Here is a 13,870-nt window from a genome sequence, read left to right as displayed (position 1 = left end):
TACAGAAACCGTGAAGGAAGTGCAGACCATTGTGGGTCCCACCTGGGGTCTTTCTCCTGGTGCCATGTCCTCCCACTGCCCCAATCCCATCACCTGCACCAGGCAGGCCTCACCTTTAGCTCAGGCCTGACCCACATGGCCTCACAGCCATGCCCACGCTGACCCTGCATGGAGGTTGTGCCTGTATTTGGGCCTCGCCTGTCACTCTGAAAGGAAAGATGAATGAATAAGCTGAATTTCTCTTCATGATTCTTTGATGTATGGTTTTGAAATTGATTTTTAGAGCCATTGTATGAGGTAAAAACTACAAATGAGGTATTAATAAGGAAAAACAGAAGCTTCTGCAATTTCCCCTCTGGCTTGAATCAGAGCATTACCTTCATGGCAATGGGAGACATAGGTCAAAAAATAATTTTCTCCTCACCAAAGTATGGCATGTACAATTAGAATCTTTATCAAAAATTGACTTATTGACATGATGAACTACAAAGAAGATGTTTAGTGGGAATCCCTGTGACCAAAATAATATGTCCAGGGATTTATCAGGTTAAAGGATCATGAAAAGTCCCTCTAGAGAATAATAATCTGGAGATTCTCACTTCACCCATTTTCATCACATGACAGTGAATGGGCTGGCATCTCCCTGGTCCTCAGGGGGCCCCATGGTCAACTTTAGCAGTGCCTCCTCCACAACCGGTATCTGGCAGAAGTGAGAAGAAGAAGCTGTCTCCTTCAGGACCTGGAACATTCTGACTGAGGTTGTCCCACATCCCCTCTCAGCCTGGGCGGCCTTCTTCACCTGGTGCAGGTGACTGTTGCTGCCTTGCACCTGCCAGCCCCTGCTCCTCTCTCTGCCTCTCAGGGACTGGGGACCTGCATGCCTCTCCGAATCTCCCTTTCCTGTCAGGTGTACCTCTCCCTCATGTTCCTGCTCAGCTCAGCCAGTCTGCGGAGCGTTGAGGAAAGCAGGGACAGGTCATCCGTGGGGGATGAGACAGGAGACCAGGACCAGAGCCACAAGTAGCATCCTAGTCTCCCTGTGGCTTGAGGTGGTAAGGGGGAATGGGAGGGTAACAATCACTTCCCTGAGTGGCCTCAGCCCCCAGGTGAACCGGGGAGTTCCCCGGGGCTGAGCACAACTGTGACAAACCTGTCCCTACTTCAGCAGCTTCCTCCTGCAGGCCCCTTAGTGTGCCAAGTGGCTGCCAAGAGAAACTGACTTAGTACCTGGAAATTGCCTCTTACTGCACCTGACCACAGGTGTTGTTGAACAAGTGAATCTCACAGACAAAATGACAGACGAAGATTCTAAGGATAAAGTCCCACATTCTAATGACATGCCAACTTTGGGACCATTTGGGTCTGGCGGAGCCAGAGGAGACATGAAGCAGAAGGAGGAAGGTAATGAGGCCACAGGAACACCTTTCCCTGAATCACGTGTTGTCTGTGTGTCTTAGAGGACCCGACCCAGCCCCATAGCCAGGCACCTGAAAGACCACGGTGGGAGCCAAGGACTGATTCCAACACACTTGTGTGAGATAGTTGTCATGTGGCCTGACCCCAAGAAGGTGACTGATCCCAGAAATTGGAAGCCAAGGCTGTTTCTTTTTACCTGATAGCTGATTGCAGGATGCTGGAGGCTACCGTCTTCCTCTTCAGTCACATGTTCTGATCTCACCACTGGTTTGTCAATTAGGAGTCCCTGAAGTGGAGGGACTTTACATAATTTCAAACACTCATTGACTCAAGGCCCCTGGAAGGGCCTGGACCCAACAGTGCTCTTTGTTTTGGTCACAGGAGGCAGAGCTCTTTGTTTCCCCACCATGGCCTGGACCCCTCTCCTGCCCCCCTGCCTCACTCTTTGCACAAGTGCTGCCCCTGGGCCCTGCCCACCTGCTCAGTCCCCACAGGATCTGAGCTAGGCCTGCCCCAAAACCTGAGCACAGTCCCAGCACAGCCTCAGTACTGGGACCTAGGGAATGAATCCTTGGACCTCACAACAACCTATTCTGCTCTGTCTTTTCAGGCTCTGTGGCCTGCAGTGGGCTGACTCAGTCACCCTCATTGTCAGTGGGCTTGGGACATATAGCAACAATCATTTGCCCTGGAGATGTACTATCAGGGAGATATCCATTGTTGTTCCAGAAGAATCCAGGACAGTCTCTCATGCTGGTCCTTTATAATGATAGTCGTCTAGCATTCTATCAAACTTTCCAATGAGGAGGTAGGAAAATAGGAGCCAAAATAAGTGAAAGAAAGAGAAAGAGAGGGAGAGAGAGAGAGAGAGAGAGGAAGGAAGGAAGGAAGAAAGGAAGGAAGGAAGGGGAAAGAAAGAAAGAAAGAAAGAAAGAAAGAAAGAAAGAAAGAAAGGAAAAAAAAAGGAGAGATGAGGGGTACGGCACCTGGATGGCTCAGTTGGTTGGGCGACAGAGTCTGGCTGTGGTCATGATCTCAGGGTTTGTGAGTTCGAGCCCTGTATTGGGCTCTGTGCTGACAGCTCAGAGCCTGGAGCCTGCTTGGGATTCTGTGTCTCATTCTCTCTCTGCCCTTCCCCGACTTGTGCTCTGTCTCTCTGTCTCTCAAAAATAAATGTTAAAAAAATTTTTTTTAAAAAGATGAGGGGAGGGGACGGGAGGAAAGAAGGGAAGGGGAGGGGAGGGGAAAGGAGGGGAGAAGGGAAGGGATGGGAAGGGAAGGGAAGGGAAGGGAAGGGAAGGGAAGGGAGAGAAGAGAAGAGAAGAGAAGAGGAGAAGAGGGGAGAAAAGACATCAATCCAAACTGACCCTGAAATTCCATTGATGATAAGAATTCACAGGAAGAATGAAAAATACATTTTCATAAGTATATTTCATTTGTACATGAACATCCATCAGCATGACAGATGGTTCTCCATATCCTCACTTGCCATCTGAAGATGTCTTTAGGTCTAAAATGAGTCTTTTTTTTTAACGTTTATTTATTTTTGAGACAGAGAGAGGCAGAGCATGAACGGGGGAGGGTCAGAGAGAGGGAGACACAGAATCTGAAACAGGCTCCAGGCTCTGAGTGTCAGCACAGAGCCTGATGCGGGGCTCGAACTCACGGACCGCGAGATCATGACCTGAGCTGAAGTCGGCCGCTTAACTGACTGGGCCACCCAAGCGCCCCTAAAATGAGTCTTTTGAAGGCAGCATAGAGAAGAGTCTTGGGTTTTTTTGTTTTTTGTTTTGTTTGTTTGTTTAATGCATTCTGTTACCCTATGTCTTTTGATTGGAGCATTTTGTCCATTTAAAATTTTTTTTTCAACGTTTATTTTTATTTTTGGGACAGAGAGAGACAGAGCATGAACGGGAGAGGGGCAGAGAGAGAGGGAGACACAGAATCGGAAACAGGCTCCAGGCTCTGAGCCATCAGCCCAGAGCCTGACGCGTGGCTCGAACTCACGGACCGCGAGATCGTGACCTGGCTGAAGTCGGACGCTTAACCGACTGCGCCACCCAGGCGCCCCGTATTTTGTCCATTTAAATTCTGGGTGATTACTGATTGACATGAATTTCATGCCATTGTGTTACCTGTAAAGTTGATGTTTCTGGTGATGTTCTCTTTTCCTTTCTAGTCTTTGTTGCTTTTGGTCTTGTTTTACCCACTCAAAGAGTCCCCTTAACTATTTCTTGCAGGGCTGGTTTAGTGTCATGAACCCCTTTAGTTTTTGTTTGGGAAACTCTTTATTTCTCCTTCTATTCTGAATGACAGCCTTGCCTGATAAAGTATTCTTGGCTGAGTATTTTTCCCATTCAGCACGTTGAATAGATTTTGGCACTCCCTTCTGGCCTGCCAGATTTCTGTGGACAGATCTACTGCAAATCTGATTTGTCTTCTCTTGTAGGATAAGGACTTTTTTTCCCTTGCGGTTTTCAGGATTCCATCGTTTTCTGGTTTTTGTTTGTTTGTTTGTTGTTTTTGTTTTGTTTTGTTTTGTCAATTTGATTCTGATGCCTCTGGGTGATGGCCAGCTTTTGTTGAATATAATGGGAATTCTCTGTGCTTATAAATGTTGATGTCTGTTTCCTTCCTCTGATTAGGGAGGTTTTAAGCTATGATTTGCTTAAGTAAACCAGATCTGCTTCTTTATCTTTCTTTTCTGGGATTCCTATGAAACGAATGTTATTAGGCTTTAAGGAGTCATTGAGGTCAACAAGTCTACATTCATGATACAATAATTTTCATACCCACTTATATTCAGAATATTATTTCCCATAATTTTATCTACTATATCCTCTGCTTCATCCATCCTCATTGTCATTGCATCCATATCAGTTTCAGTATTTTTTATTTCAGACTGACTACTTCTTTAATCTCTGCAGTAAGGGATTCTCTAGTGTCTTCTATGCTTTTCTCAAACCCAGCTAGGATCCTTATGATTACTGTTTTCAATTCTGGTTCAGGGGCTCCTGCGTGGTTCAGGCAGTTAAGTGTCTGACTTCAGCCAAAGTCATGATCTCACAGCTTGTGGTTTCAAGTCCTGCGACGGACTCTCTGCTGATGGTTCAGAGCCTGGAGCCTGCTTCAGATTTGGTGTCTCAGTCTCCCTCTGTCCCTCCCGTACTCTCTCTCTGTCAAAAACAAATAAACATTAAAAAAAATAAAATAAAATAAACTCTGGCTCAAACATCTTACTAGTTTATGTATTGGTTAAATCCCTGCTGTGACTTCTTCCTGTTCTTTCTTTTGTGGTGAATTCCTCTTGTGTCCTTTTGTTTGATTCACTGTTTTGTGTTTGTGTGTGAGTGTTAAGAAAGCCTGTTTTATTCTTGCTCCTGGGAGTAATGGCTATCTTAAGAAGAGGTCCAGATGGACTTAACAGATATATTCAGAACATTCCGCCCTAAAGCAGCAGAATATACATTCTTCTCCAGTGCACATGGAACGTTCTCCAGAATAGACCATATACTGGGACAAAAATCAGCCCTAAGTAAGTACAAAAAGATTGAGATCTACTGTGCATATTTTCAGACCACAACGCTATGAAATTCAAAATCAACCACAAGAAAAAATTTGGGAAGGTAACAAATACTTGGAGACTGAAGAACATCCTATTGAAGAATGAATGCGTTAACTAAGAAGTTAAAGAGGAAATTAAAAAGTATATGGAAGTCAATGAAAATGATAACACCACAACCCAAAACCTCTGGGATGCAGGAAAGGGGGTCATAAGAGGAAAGTATATAGTAATCCAGGCCTTCCTAAAGAAGGAAGAAAGATCTCAGATACACAACCTAACCTTACCCCTTAAGGAGCTGGAAAAAGAACAGCAAATAAAACCCAAAACCAGCAGAAGACAGGAAAGAATAAATATCAGAACAGAAATTAATGCTATTGAAACCAAAAAAAAACAAAAAAACAAAAAACAAAACAAAACAAACAAACAAACAAAAAAACAGTAGAACAGATCAATGAAACCAGAGGCTGGTTCTTTGAAAGAATTCACAAACTGATAAACCACTAGCCAGTTGATTAAGAAGAAAAAGGAAAGGACCCAAATGAATCAAGAATGAAAGAGGAGAGATTATAGCCAACACAACAGAAATAAAAACAATCATAAGAGAATATTATGAGCAATTATATGCCAATAAAATGGGCAATCTGGAAGAAATGCACAACTTCCTAGAAACATATACACTACCAAAACTGAAACAGGATGAAATAGAAAATTTGAACAGACCCATAACCAGTAAGGAAATCAAATTAGTAATCAAAAATCTGCCAAAAAACAAGAGTCCAGAGCCAGATGGCTTTCCAGGGGAATTCTACCAAACATTTAAGGAAGAGTTAACACCTATTCTCTTGAAACTGTTCCAAAACATAGAAATGGAAGGAAAACTTCCAAACTCTTTCTATGAAGCCAGCATTACCTGGATTCCAAAACCAGACAGAGACCCCACTAAAAAGGAGAACTATAGACCAATTTCCCTGATGAACATGGATGCAAAAATCCTCAACAAGATATTAGCCAACTGGATCCAACAATACATTAAAAAAAAATTATTCATCACGACCAAGTGGGATTTACACCTGGGATGCAGGGCTGGTTCAATATCCTCAAAACAATTAACGTGATTCATCACATCAATAAAAGAAAGGACAAGAACCATATGATCCTCTCAATAGATGCAGAGAAAGCATTTGACAAATTACAGCATCCTTTCTGGATAAAAACCCTCAAGAAAGTAGGGATAGAAGGATCATACCTCAAGATCATAAAAGCCATATAAGAACAACCCAATGCTAATATTCTCCTCAATGGGGAAAAACTGAACGCTTTCCCCCTGAGGTCAGGAACAAGACAGGGATGTCCACTCTCACCACTGCTATTCAACATAATATTAGCCTCAGGAATCAGACCACACAAAGAAACAAAATGCATCCAAATCACCCAGGAGGAGGTCAAACTTTCAGTCTTCGCAGAGGACATGATACTCTATATGGAAAACCCAAAAGATTCCACCAAAAAACTGCTAGAACTGATTCATGAATTCAGCAAAGTTGCAGGATATAAAATCAATGCACAGAAATCGGTTGCATTCCTATACACCAACAATGAAGTGACAGAAACAGAAATCAAGGAATCGATCCCTTTTACAGTTGCACAAAAAACCATAAAATACCTAGAAATAAATCTAACTTAAGAGGTGAAAAATCTATACACTGAAAACTATAGAAAGCTTATGAAAGAAATTGAAGAAGACACAAAAACTGGAAAACGATTCCATGCTCCTGGATAGGAAGAACAAATATTGTTAAAATGTCAATACTATCCAAAGCAATCTACATATTCAATGCAATCCCTATCAAAGTAACACCAGCATTCTTCACAGAGCTAGAACAAATAATCCTAAAATTTGTTTGGAAGTAGAAAAGACCCCGAATAGCTAAAGCAATCTTGAAAAAGAAAACCAAAGCAGGAGGCATCACAATCCCAGACTTCAAGCTACACTACAAAGCTGTAATCATCAAGACAGTATGGACTGGCACAAGAACAGACACTCAGATCAATGGAACAGAAGAGAGAACCCAGAAATGGACCCACAAATGTATGGCCAACTAATCTTTGACAAAGCAGGAAAGAATATCCAATGGAATAAAGACAGTCTCTTCAGCAAGTGGTGCTGGGAAAACTGGACAGCGATATGCAGAAGAATGAACCTGGACCACTTTCTTATGCTATACACAAAAATAAACTCAAAATTGATGAAAGACTTCAATGTAAGACAGGAAGCCATCAAAGTCCTAGAGGAGAAAGCAGGCAAAAACCTCTTTGATCTTGGCTGCAGCAACTTCTTATTCAACACGTCTCTGGAGGCAAGGGAAACAAAAGCAAAAATTAACTACAGGGACCTCATCAAAATAAAAAGCTTCTGCACAGCGAAGGAAACAATCAGCAAAACTAAAAGGCAATAGACAGAATGGGAGAAGATATTTGCAAATGACATATCAGATAAAGGGTTAGTTACAAAATCTATAAAGAACTTATCAAACTGAACACCTAAAAAAACAAATAATCCAGTGAAGAAATGGGCAAAAGACATGAATAGACACTTCTCCAAAGAAGACATCCAGATGGCCAACCGACCCATGAAAAAATGCTGCACATCACTCATCATCAGGGAAATACAAATTAAAACCACAATGAGATACCACCTTACACTTGTCAGAATGGCTAACATTAACAACTCAGGCAACAACAGATGTTGGCGAGGATGCAGAGAAAGAGGATCTCTTTTGCATTGTTGGTGGGAATGCAAGCTGGTGCAGCCACTCTGGAAAACAGTATGGAGGTTCCTCAAAAAATTAGAAATAGAACTACGCTACAACCCAGCAATTGCACTACTAGGCATTGATCCAAGGGATACAGGTATGCTGTCTCGAAGGGACACATGCACCCTAATGTTTATAGCAGCACTATCAACAATAGCCAAAGTATGGAAAGAGCCCAAATGTCCCTCAATGGATGAATGGATAAAGAAGATGTGGTATGTATATACTCTCTGCTGCCTGGCTCAGCATTTTCTCTGGGAGGTGTCCCAGAACACTTCTCTGCAAGGGCTGATCATGACATTGCTGCTATGCCATGCCAAGAAAACCTAGCTCAGATGGGAAAGTACCAAAAGGAATCCAGGCCAGAGACACATAAGCATTTCGAGCTGATATTAGTGTGGCCAGCACCTTAGTGGTGTCTGTTTCCTCATGAATGAGCTTTTCACTTTTTGAGGAAAAGAGACTGGAAAGAGGATGATCATCTGAGGGAGGTGGTCACAGGATTCAACATTCTTATGACTCCCAGGTTGTCATCATGATACCACAGTGCCAACTCTACTTAGATTCCCCTGATCCCAAGAGATGTGTTTCATGCTCTTCCAAGACAAATCTGATCAGGGGAGGGGTAGGTAGAATGTGGTCTATTTGTCTCAGCACAGTAAGGAGAGGGGATCTGGAGATTTACCTGCTTATGTAGCAACTTCCACTCATTCTAACCTTTGCTTTCCTCACCCCCATCACCAGTTGAATATCATCAAGGAATAAAATTCCTTGGTTGATATTTTACTAGTAAGTGCATAGTTTTGAAGTCAAAGAGGTGTCTAGAAAGGGGTCGACATAGAATCAGGCAAAATGTGCCTTAATATAGTTTTCTTCATATTCGTTGTCCTTGGGATTTGTTCAGCATCTGGATCTACAGGTCTCCTTCTGTTTCTCTCTCTTCCTTTTGAGGATCACCTATGGTATGGATATTGGGACATTTGATGAGACTCCACACTTTACTGATAGTTGTTGATCTTTAACATTTTTTTCCCTTTGTATTTTATTTTATTTTATTTTATTTTATTTTATTTTATTTTTCAAGGTTTATTTATTTTTGGGACAGAGAGAGACAGAGCAGCATGAACCGGGGAGGGGCAGAGAGAGAGGGAGACACAGAATCGGAAACAGGCTCCAGGCTCTGAGCCATCAGCCCAGAGCCCCACACGGGGCTCGAACTCACAGACCGCGAGATCGTGACCTGGCTGAAGTTGGACGCTTAACCGACTGCGCCACCCAGGCGCCCCTCCCTTTGTATTTTAGATTGTACATTTTCTTGCTATGACTTTGAGGTCACTAGTTTTTTATTTTCCAATCTGTAGTTAATTCCATATAGTGTACTTTTTATTGGTGCTTCATTATATCTTTTATTTCTTGGCTGAGATGTGATGTCTCTCCACTAATTTTCAGAGAATTTCTCCTTTCTTTTGTTAGTTTTTAAGTAGCTGGTTTAAAGTCTTTGTGTGCAAATTCCAATATTTCTTTCATACTGGGTTAAGCATCATCTTTTTCGCTGGTTGAGATTTTCATTTTTTCTTCCTATAGTGGGTAATTTTGGCATCTATCCTGATTCTATTCAAGGCTATTTTATGGAACTGTGATTCTAGTTCTAAATTCCAGGTGATGTTGGGTTGGTTTTGTTTGTTTTTGTTTTTTGTTTGTTTGTTTTACCAGATACTTTACCCAGTCGTGTACAAGCTACTAGTTTCAAACAGTGTTCTGTTGAATGTGTTTTCTGTTTCAGTTCTGTTTACAAACACTTTGCTCTGCTATTTGCATCTTTCCTAAGTGGAAACAACGCAACGATCTTCACAGGTCATATCTGGGATTTTAGTGGAAGCCACTTCCTCAGTTATATTCCCCATGACATTCCATCCTTCTTCTATCAGACACTGCACAAGTGCAGCTCAGAGATGATCCAAGACTCAATGATTGACATCGTTGCTTTCCCAGGCCTCTCCCTCTTCAACATCTCCCCATCCCCAGTATTTCCAGTTCCGTAGATCTTACTTTTGGTCTTCTGGACAGAAACCTAGGACTTGGCTCATCTTCACTGCCATGCACTTCCCCTGACAGTGCTGACGTCTGGGCCAAGTTGCACAAGATCAGAGAGGATTGTCTCTTGTGCAAAATCCTAACGTGAGAAAAATAAGTTCCCAAATACACCACTGTTATTTCTCTCACTACAAAAGCACTTTCTGTGGGAAGGGACATAGAGAAGGAGGAGAGTCAGATTTAAAGGAAAAGAAAAAGTGTGCGGCGCCTGGGTAGCTCAGTCAATTAAGCATCTGACTTTGGCTCTGGTCCTGTTCTCACAGTTTGTGAGTTCGAGCTCTACATCGAACTGTCTGCTGTCATCACAGAGCCTGCTTCGAACCCTCTATCTCCCCCTCTCTCTGACCCTCCCTGCTTGCATTCTCTCTATCTCTCTCAAAAATAAATAAACACTAAAAAAATGAAGAAAAGAAAAGAAAAGAAAAAGTGGATATCCAATTTGCTTGAGCTTTAGAAGTCATCCTTGTCACATGTCAACCCAGAACAATGGTGTGTTCCTGGATCTCTTTCTGTCTTAAGCTGGTGACTGGTGCTGCCTCCCAGCTGCCTTGAGGAGAGGTTGAAGGATTCTGAAGGTAAAATAGAAAGGTCAGCACTGATCGTTACTGCAACGTCAATGTCATTCTCAATCTGCCTTGTAGGATCTTTTTCTAGGGACTCAAATAGCTCCTGCATAGCTGCTCAAATAGCTGCATTCTTTCCAGGCTTAAAGCAGCATTCATTGGGGAATCATGGTGTCTTCCTACTATATCTTAAATGGAACCTGATCCTGATAACAGTACTTGCAATCTGGGTAATTTTATCTGTTTGAAACAGGCATTAGAAAAAAATGGAAAGTTGAAAAAGAATTTTAAAACCTTCATAAGAACGATATAGGAAGAAATATTTCTAAAATGCTACTGTTTCTTCAGTGTTCCAGGGTCACTGGAGTTGGTTTTATGGTGACTGTTGGGCAGAGTGAGGTGAAGGAAACAGAGTAATGCCAGAAAAATAAATCAAAGATAAAATGGAATGAGATCTGGATAATATAAAGCTTATAACAAATGACCCTCTGAAACATGGAAATGTCCCATTATCAAACCTGTACTTCCCTATTCTAATTCAGTTCTCCATAGATCATGTACCATTGACAGTGTAAACTTTATTCTTCATTTCTAGGTTGGGATCTTAGGCTGAAGAAGGGCAACTGGCATGTTAATGAGTGGAATGTACAGAATGTCCTGGCGCATGTTCCTTTTTCCTTCATGGGGTTCACCCACACCTTCCATGTAGCATGCAAGCGAGTGACTGAGGCGACTGATAAGCTGGCAGGTTTCAATGTTGCACATACATCAGCACAAACAAAGAGGGGAGGGATGGTTACAAGCCTTCAGCTGGGGGAGACCTCACCACCAACCACCACTCACAACACATGGTCCACTGATGGGGGCAGGCAGTGACACGTTTCTAACAGTACAGAGATCCTCAGAAGTAGGTATCCAACAGAGGGCACAGAAGCAAGGGCCCCAGGCCTGGGATACTCACAGAGACACAGTCATGTCATGAAAGAAATACACAAGGTCCTGGAGCTCATGACCATGAGGGCATAAGGATATCATTGTCTTCTGGACAAATCTGACAAAACATTCAAGTTCTTCACTTCCAGAAAAAACATGTCAGAGTGTTTGAGTCTTTTCAGCTAAGCTCTGCTGCCCAAGGAAATATGTAGAATGAAGGGTCATATCTGAGGGGCTGAGGAGAGGCAGGTGCAGGAAGCATATTAGCATAAAGGCCACTCTCTTCTCCGAGACAGGGTGAGGAGATAATAGAGGCATGAGGGAGCCAGGCCCAGGATCAGAGTCTCAGAAGGAAGTGCTCTTGAGGCATCTCCACCATGGCCTGGACTCTGATCCTTCTCACCCTCCTCACTCAGGACACAGGTGAGGTCGCCAGGGAAGGGACCATGGGGACATCTGGGCTGATCCTTTCTCTCCTTCTCAGGATCATCGGAGTCTTTCAGCACTGCACTAATGAGTGTGCTTTACTTTTTTCAGGGTCCTGGGCCCAGTCTGCCCTGCCTCAGTCTCTCGCAGTGTCTGGGCTCTGGGCCAGATAATTACCATCTCTTGTTCTGGAAGCAACAATGACATTCAGGGTTATAAGGATGTCCCCTGGTACCAACAGCTCTCAGCCACATCCCCCAAACTCCTGTTTTATCATGTACATTCTCAGGCTTCAGGGATCCCTGATCGCTTCTCTGGCTCCAAGTCTGGCAACACGGCCTCCTTGACCATCTCTGGGCTCCAGGCTGAAGATGAGGCTGATTATCACTGCTCCTCATATGCTGGTAGTAGCATTTACATAGTGGTCCAACTTTATGGGGAAGTGAGACCAAAACCTTCCCTGTACTTACAGGCTCCCCCCATTCCCGTCCAGAGGGACTTCATGCAGCATGGTCTTGAGAATTCAGGTCTGTCTACTCTCCTTTCTTCGCAAGATAAAGTAAAATGAAACACACTCTGCTGAATTGTCTGGGAAATAAATGACAGAGCCTATTTGCTTCTGTGATGTGGTCCTAGAAGTGACTCTAACTCTGCAAAGGCAGGAACTTCCAACCAGGAGGAGCCTGTGCAGTGCACTTCCTGCAATTCCCAGGGAATCCTCACTTTAAATGGCTCCATTTCACATACCAGTGCAGGCTGGCTCAGAATCAGTTTTCCAGAATTGGTGTTGTCTTAGTCAACCCAGTTTCCAACCTACTCGTTTTTGTTTTCTTCATGGCTTTTTTGAGTTATATATAGATACCATAAAACTCACTCATTTAAAACAATGGCCTTGAGTGCATTCTCCAAATTGTGAAACATCACCACCATCACATTTCAATTGTCCTCGGAAGAAACTCTATACCTATTGGCATTCATTTCCCATTTCCCACCAATTCACCCAGTCCCTAGCAATCAATCATCTACAATCTGTCTCCATAATTTTGTCTAGTCTGGACATTTCATATAAATGGAGTTGCACAATATGGTATCTTTTGAGAATGACTTCTTTCACTCGGAATATTTTCAAGTTACATCCATGTTGCAGCATGTACTGGTATTTAGTTACTTTTACTGCCAGAATATATCCTAATGTATGGATAAATCCCATTTAAAAATTGAAAAATAAGACATTTTTCAGTCCTTTCTGCCTTGTCCTTGTCAACATGAGCCTCCTTGGTGAGCCATTCTTCTGCATGTCACTGACTGAAGTAATACCACCTGAGAAAAGATCTGAAGACATAGCTGAGGGAATGAGGATAAAGGGAAGGTGATTTTTCCAATGTCCCCTCATTTTTTACCCCGCATCCAAGGAACCTGAACAGAGGAAAATGTGACTTGAGACTCTGTGATAGGTAGAATCTTCCCTTCCCTGAAACCAATGAGCCCCTGTCCTGGTAGCAGGCCTGCATGTGGACTGCCTGCTCCAAGGGTGGGCTTTTTCCAAAACAGCTCCTTTTTTTCCACAAGGAAGAGCTATTGGCTGGGCATGTCCCCATTCCACAGGGGTCTCCCACATATTTGATTGGGTTGTAAACCCAATTTATGGCTGAAATGCCAACGATAAAAATTTCTAACAACACATATACATAAATAATGGCCAAGAATTCTTTGTGCATTGAACGAACCTAAGCATAATCCTCAGAACATAGGATTAGGACCAAGTCTCTTCCCAGTTGAGCAGAACTTTCTATGTTTAGCACTGGAAGTACCATGTCCTGGCAATGACCTCATTCATGAGCAAACGGTGATGGATGTTCAGTTTAGAATAGATCTTAGTCTCTCCCATAATGTTCTTTTATGAATTATTTCCTAAATCTTCTCTATGCCTTGTTTTCTTTCCCTGATACATGGTCAGTACTTTCATGCTTCAGACATCTAGACTGGAAGAGCAACACACCTTGAGTCCTAGCAGGGGTTCTAAGTGAACTGCAACATGGCATGTGCTAAGAAAGACAGAG

At 42.9% G+C, this 13,870-nt stretch overlaps 1 protein-coding gene and 3 gene segments (V, D, J or C); all 4 read left to right on the top strand.

Annotated features, from left to right (window-relative positions):
* LOC122470398 (immunoglobulin lambda-1 light chain-like) overlaps window positions 1-13,870 on the top strand; it is a 336,020-nt gene that overhangs the window by 45,884 nt on the left and 276,266 nt on the right. The window lies entirely within an intron of this gene.
* The window catches only part of LOC122470393, a 644,196-nt gene that overhangs the window by 368,614 nt on the left and 261,712 nt on the right, over window positions 1-13,870 (top strand).
* The window catches only part of LOC122470388, a 901,179-nt gene that overhangs the window by 643,346 nt on the left and 243,963 nt on the right, over window positions 1-13,870 (top strand).
* Window positions 11,762-12,422, top strand: LOC122470940. The segment is given in 2 exon segments: window positions 11,762-11,807; window positions 11,922-12,422. Coding segments are annotated over 2 exon segments (503 nt in total).

Source organism: Prionailurus bengalensis, chromosome D3 (assembly GCF_016509475.1).
Source record: "Prionailurus bengalensis isolate Pbe53 chromosome D3, Fcat_Pben_1.1_paternal_pri, whole genome shotgun sequence".
Classification (NCBI taxonomy): domain Eukaryota; kingdom Metazoa; phylum Chordata; class Mammalia; order Carnivora; family Felidae; genus Prionailurus; species Prionailurus bengalensis.
This window is presented reverse-complemented; position numbering and strand designations above follow the sequence as displayed.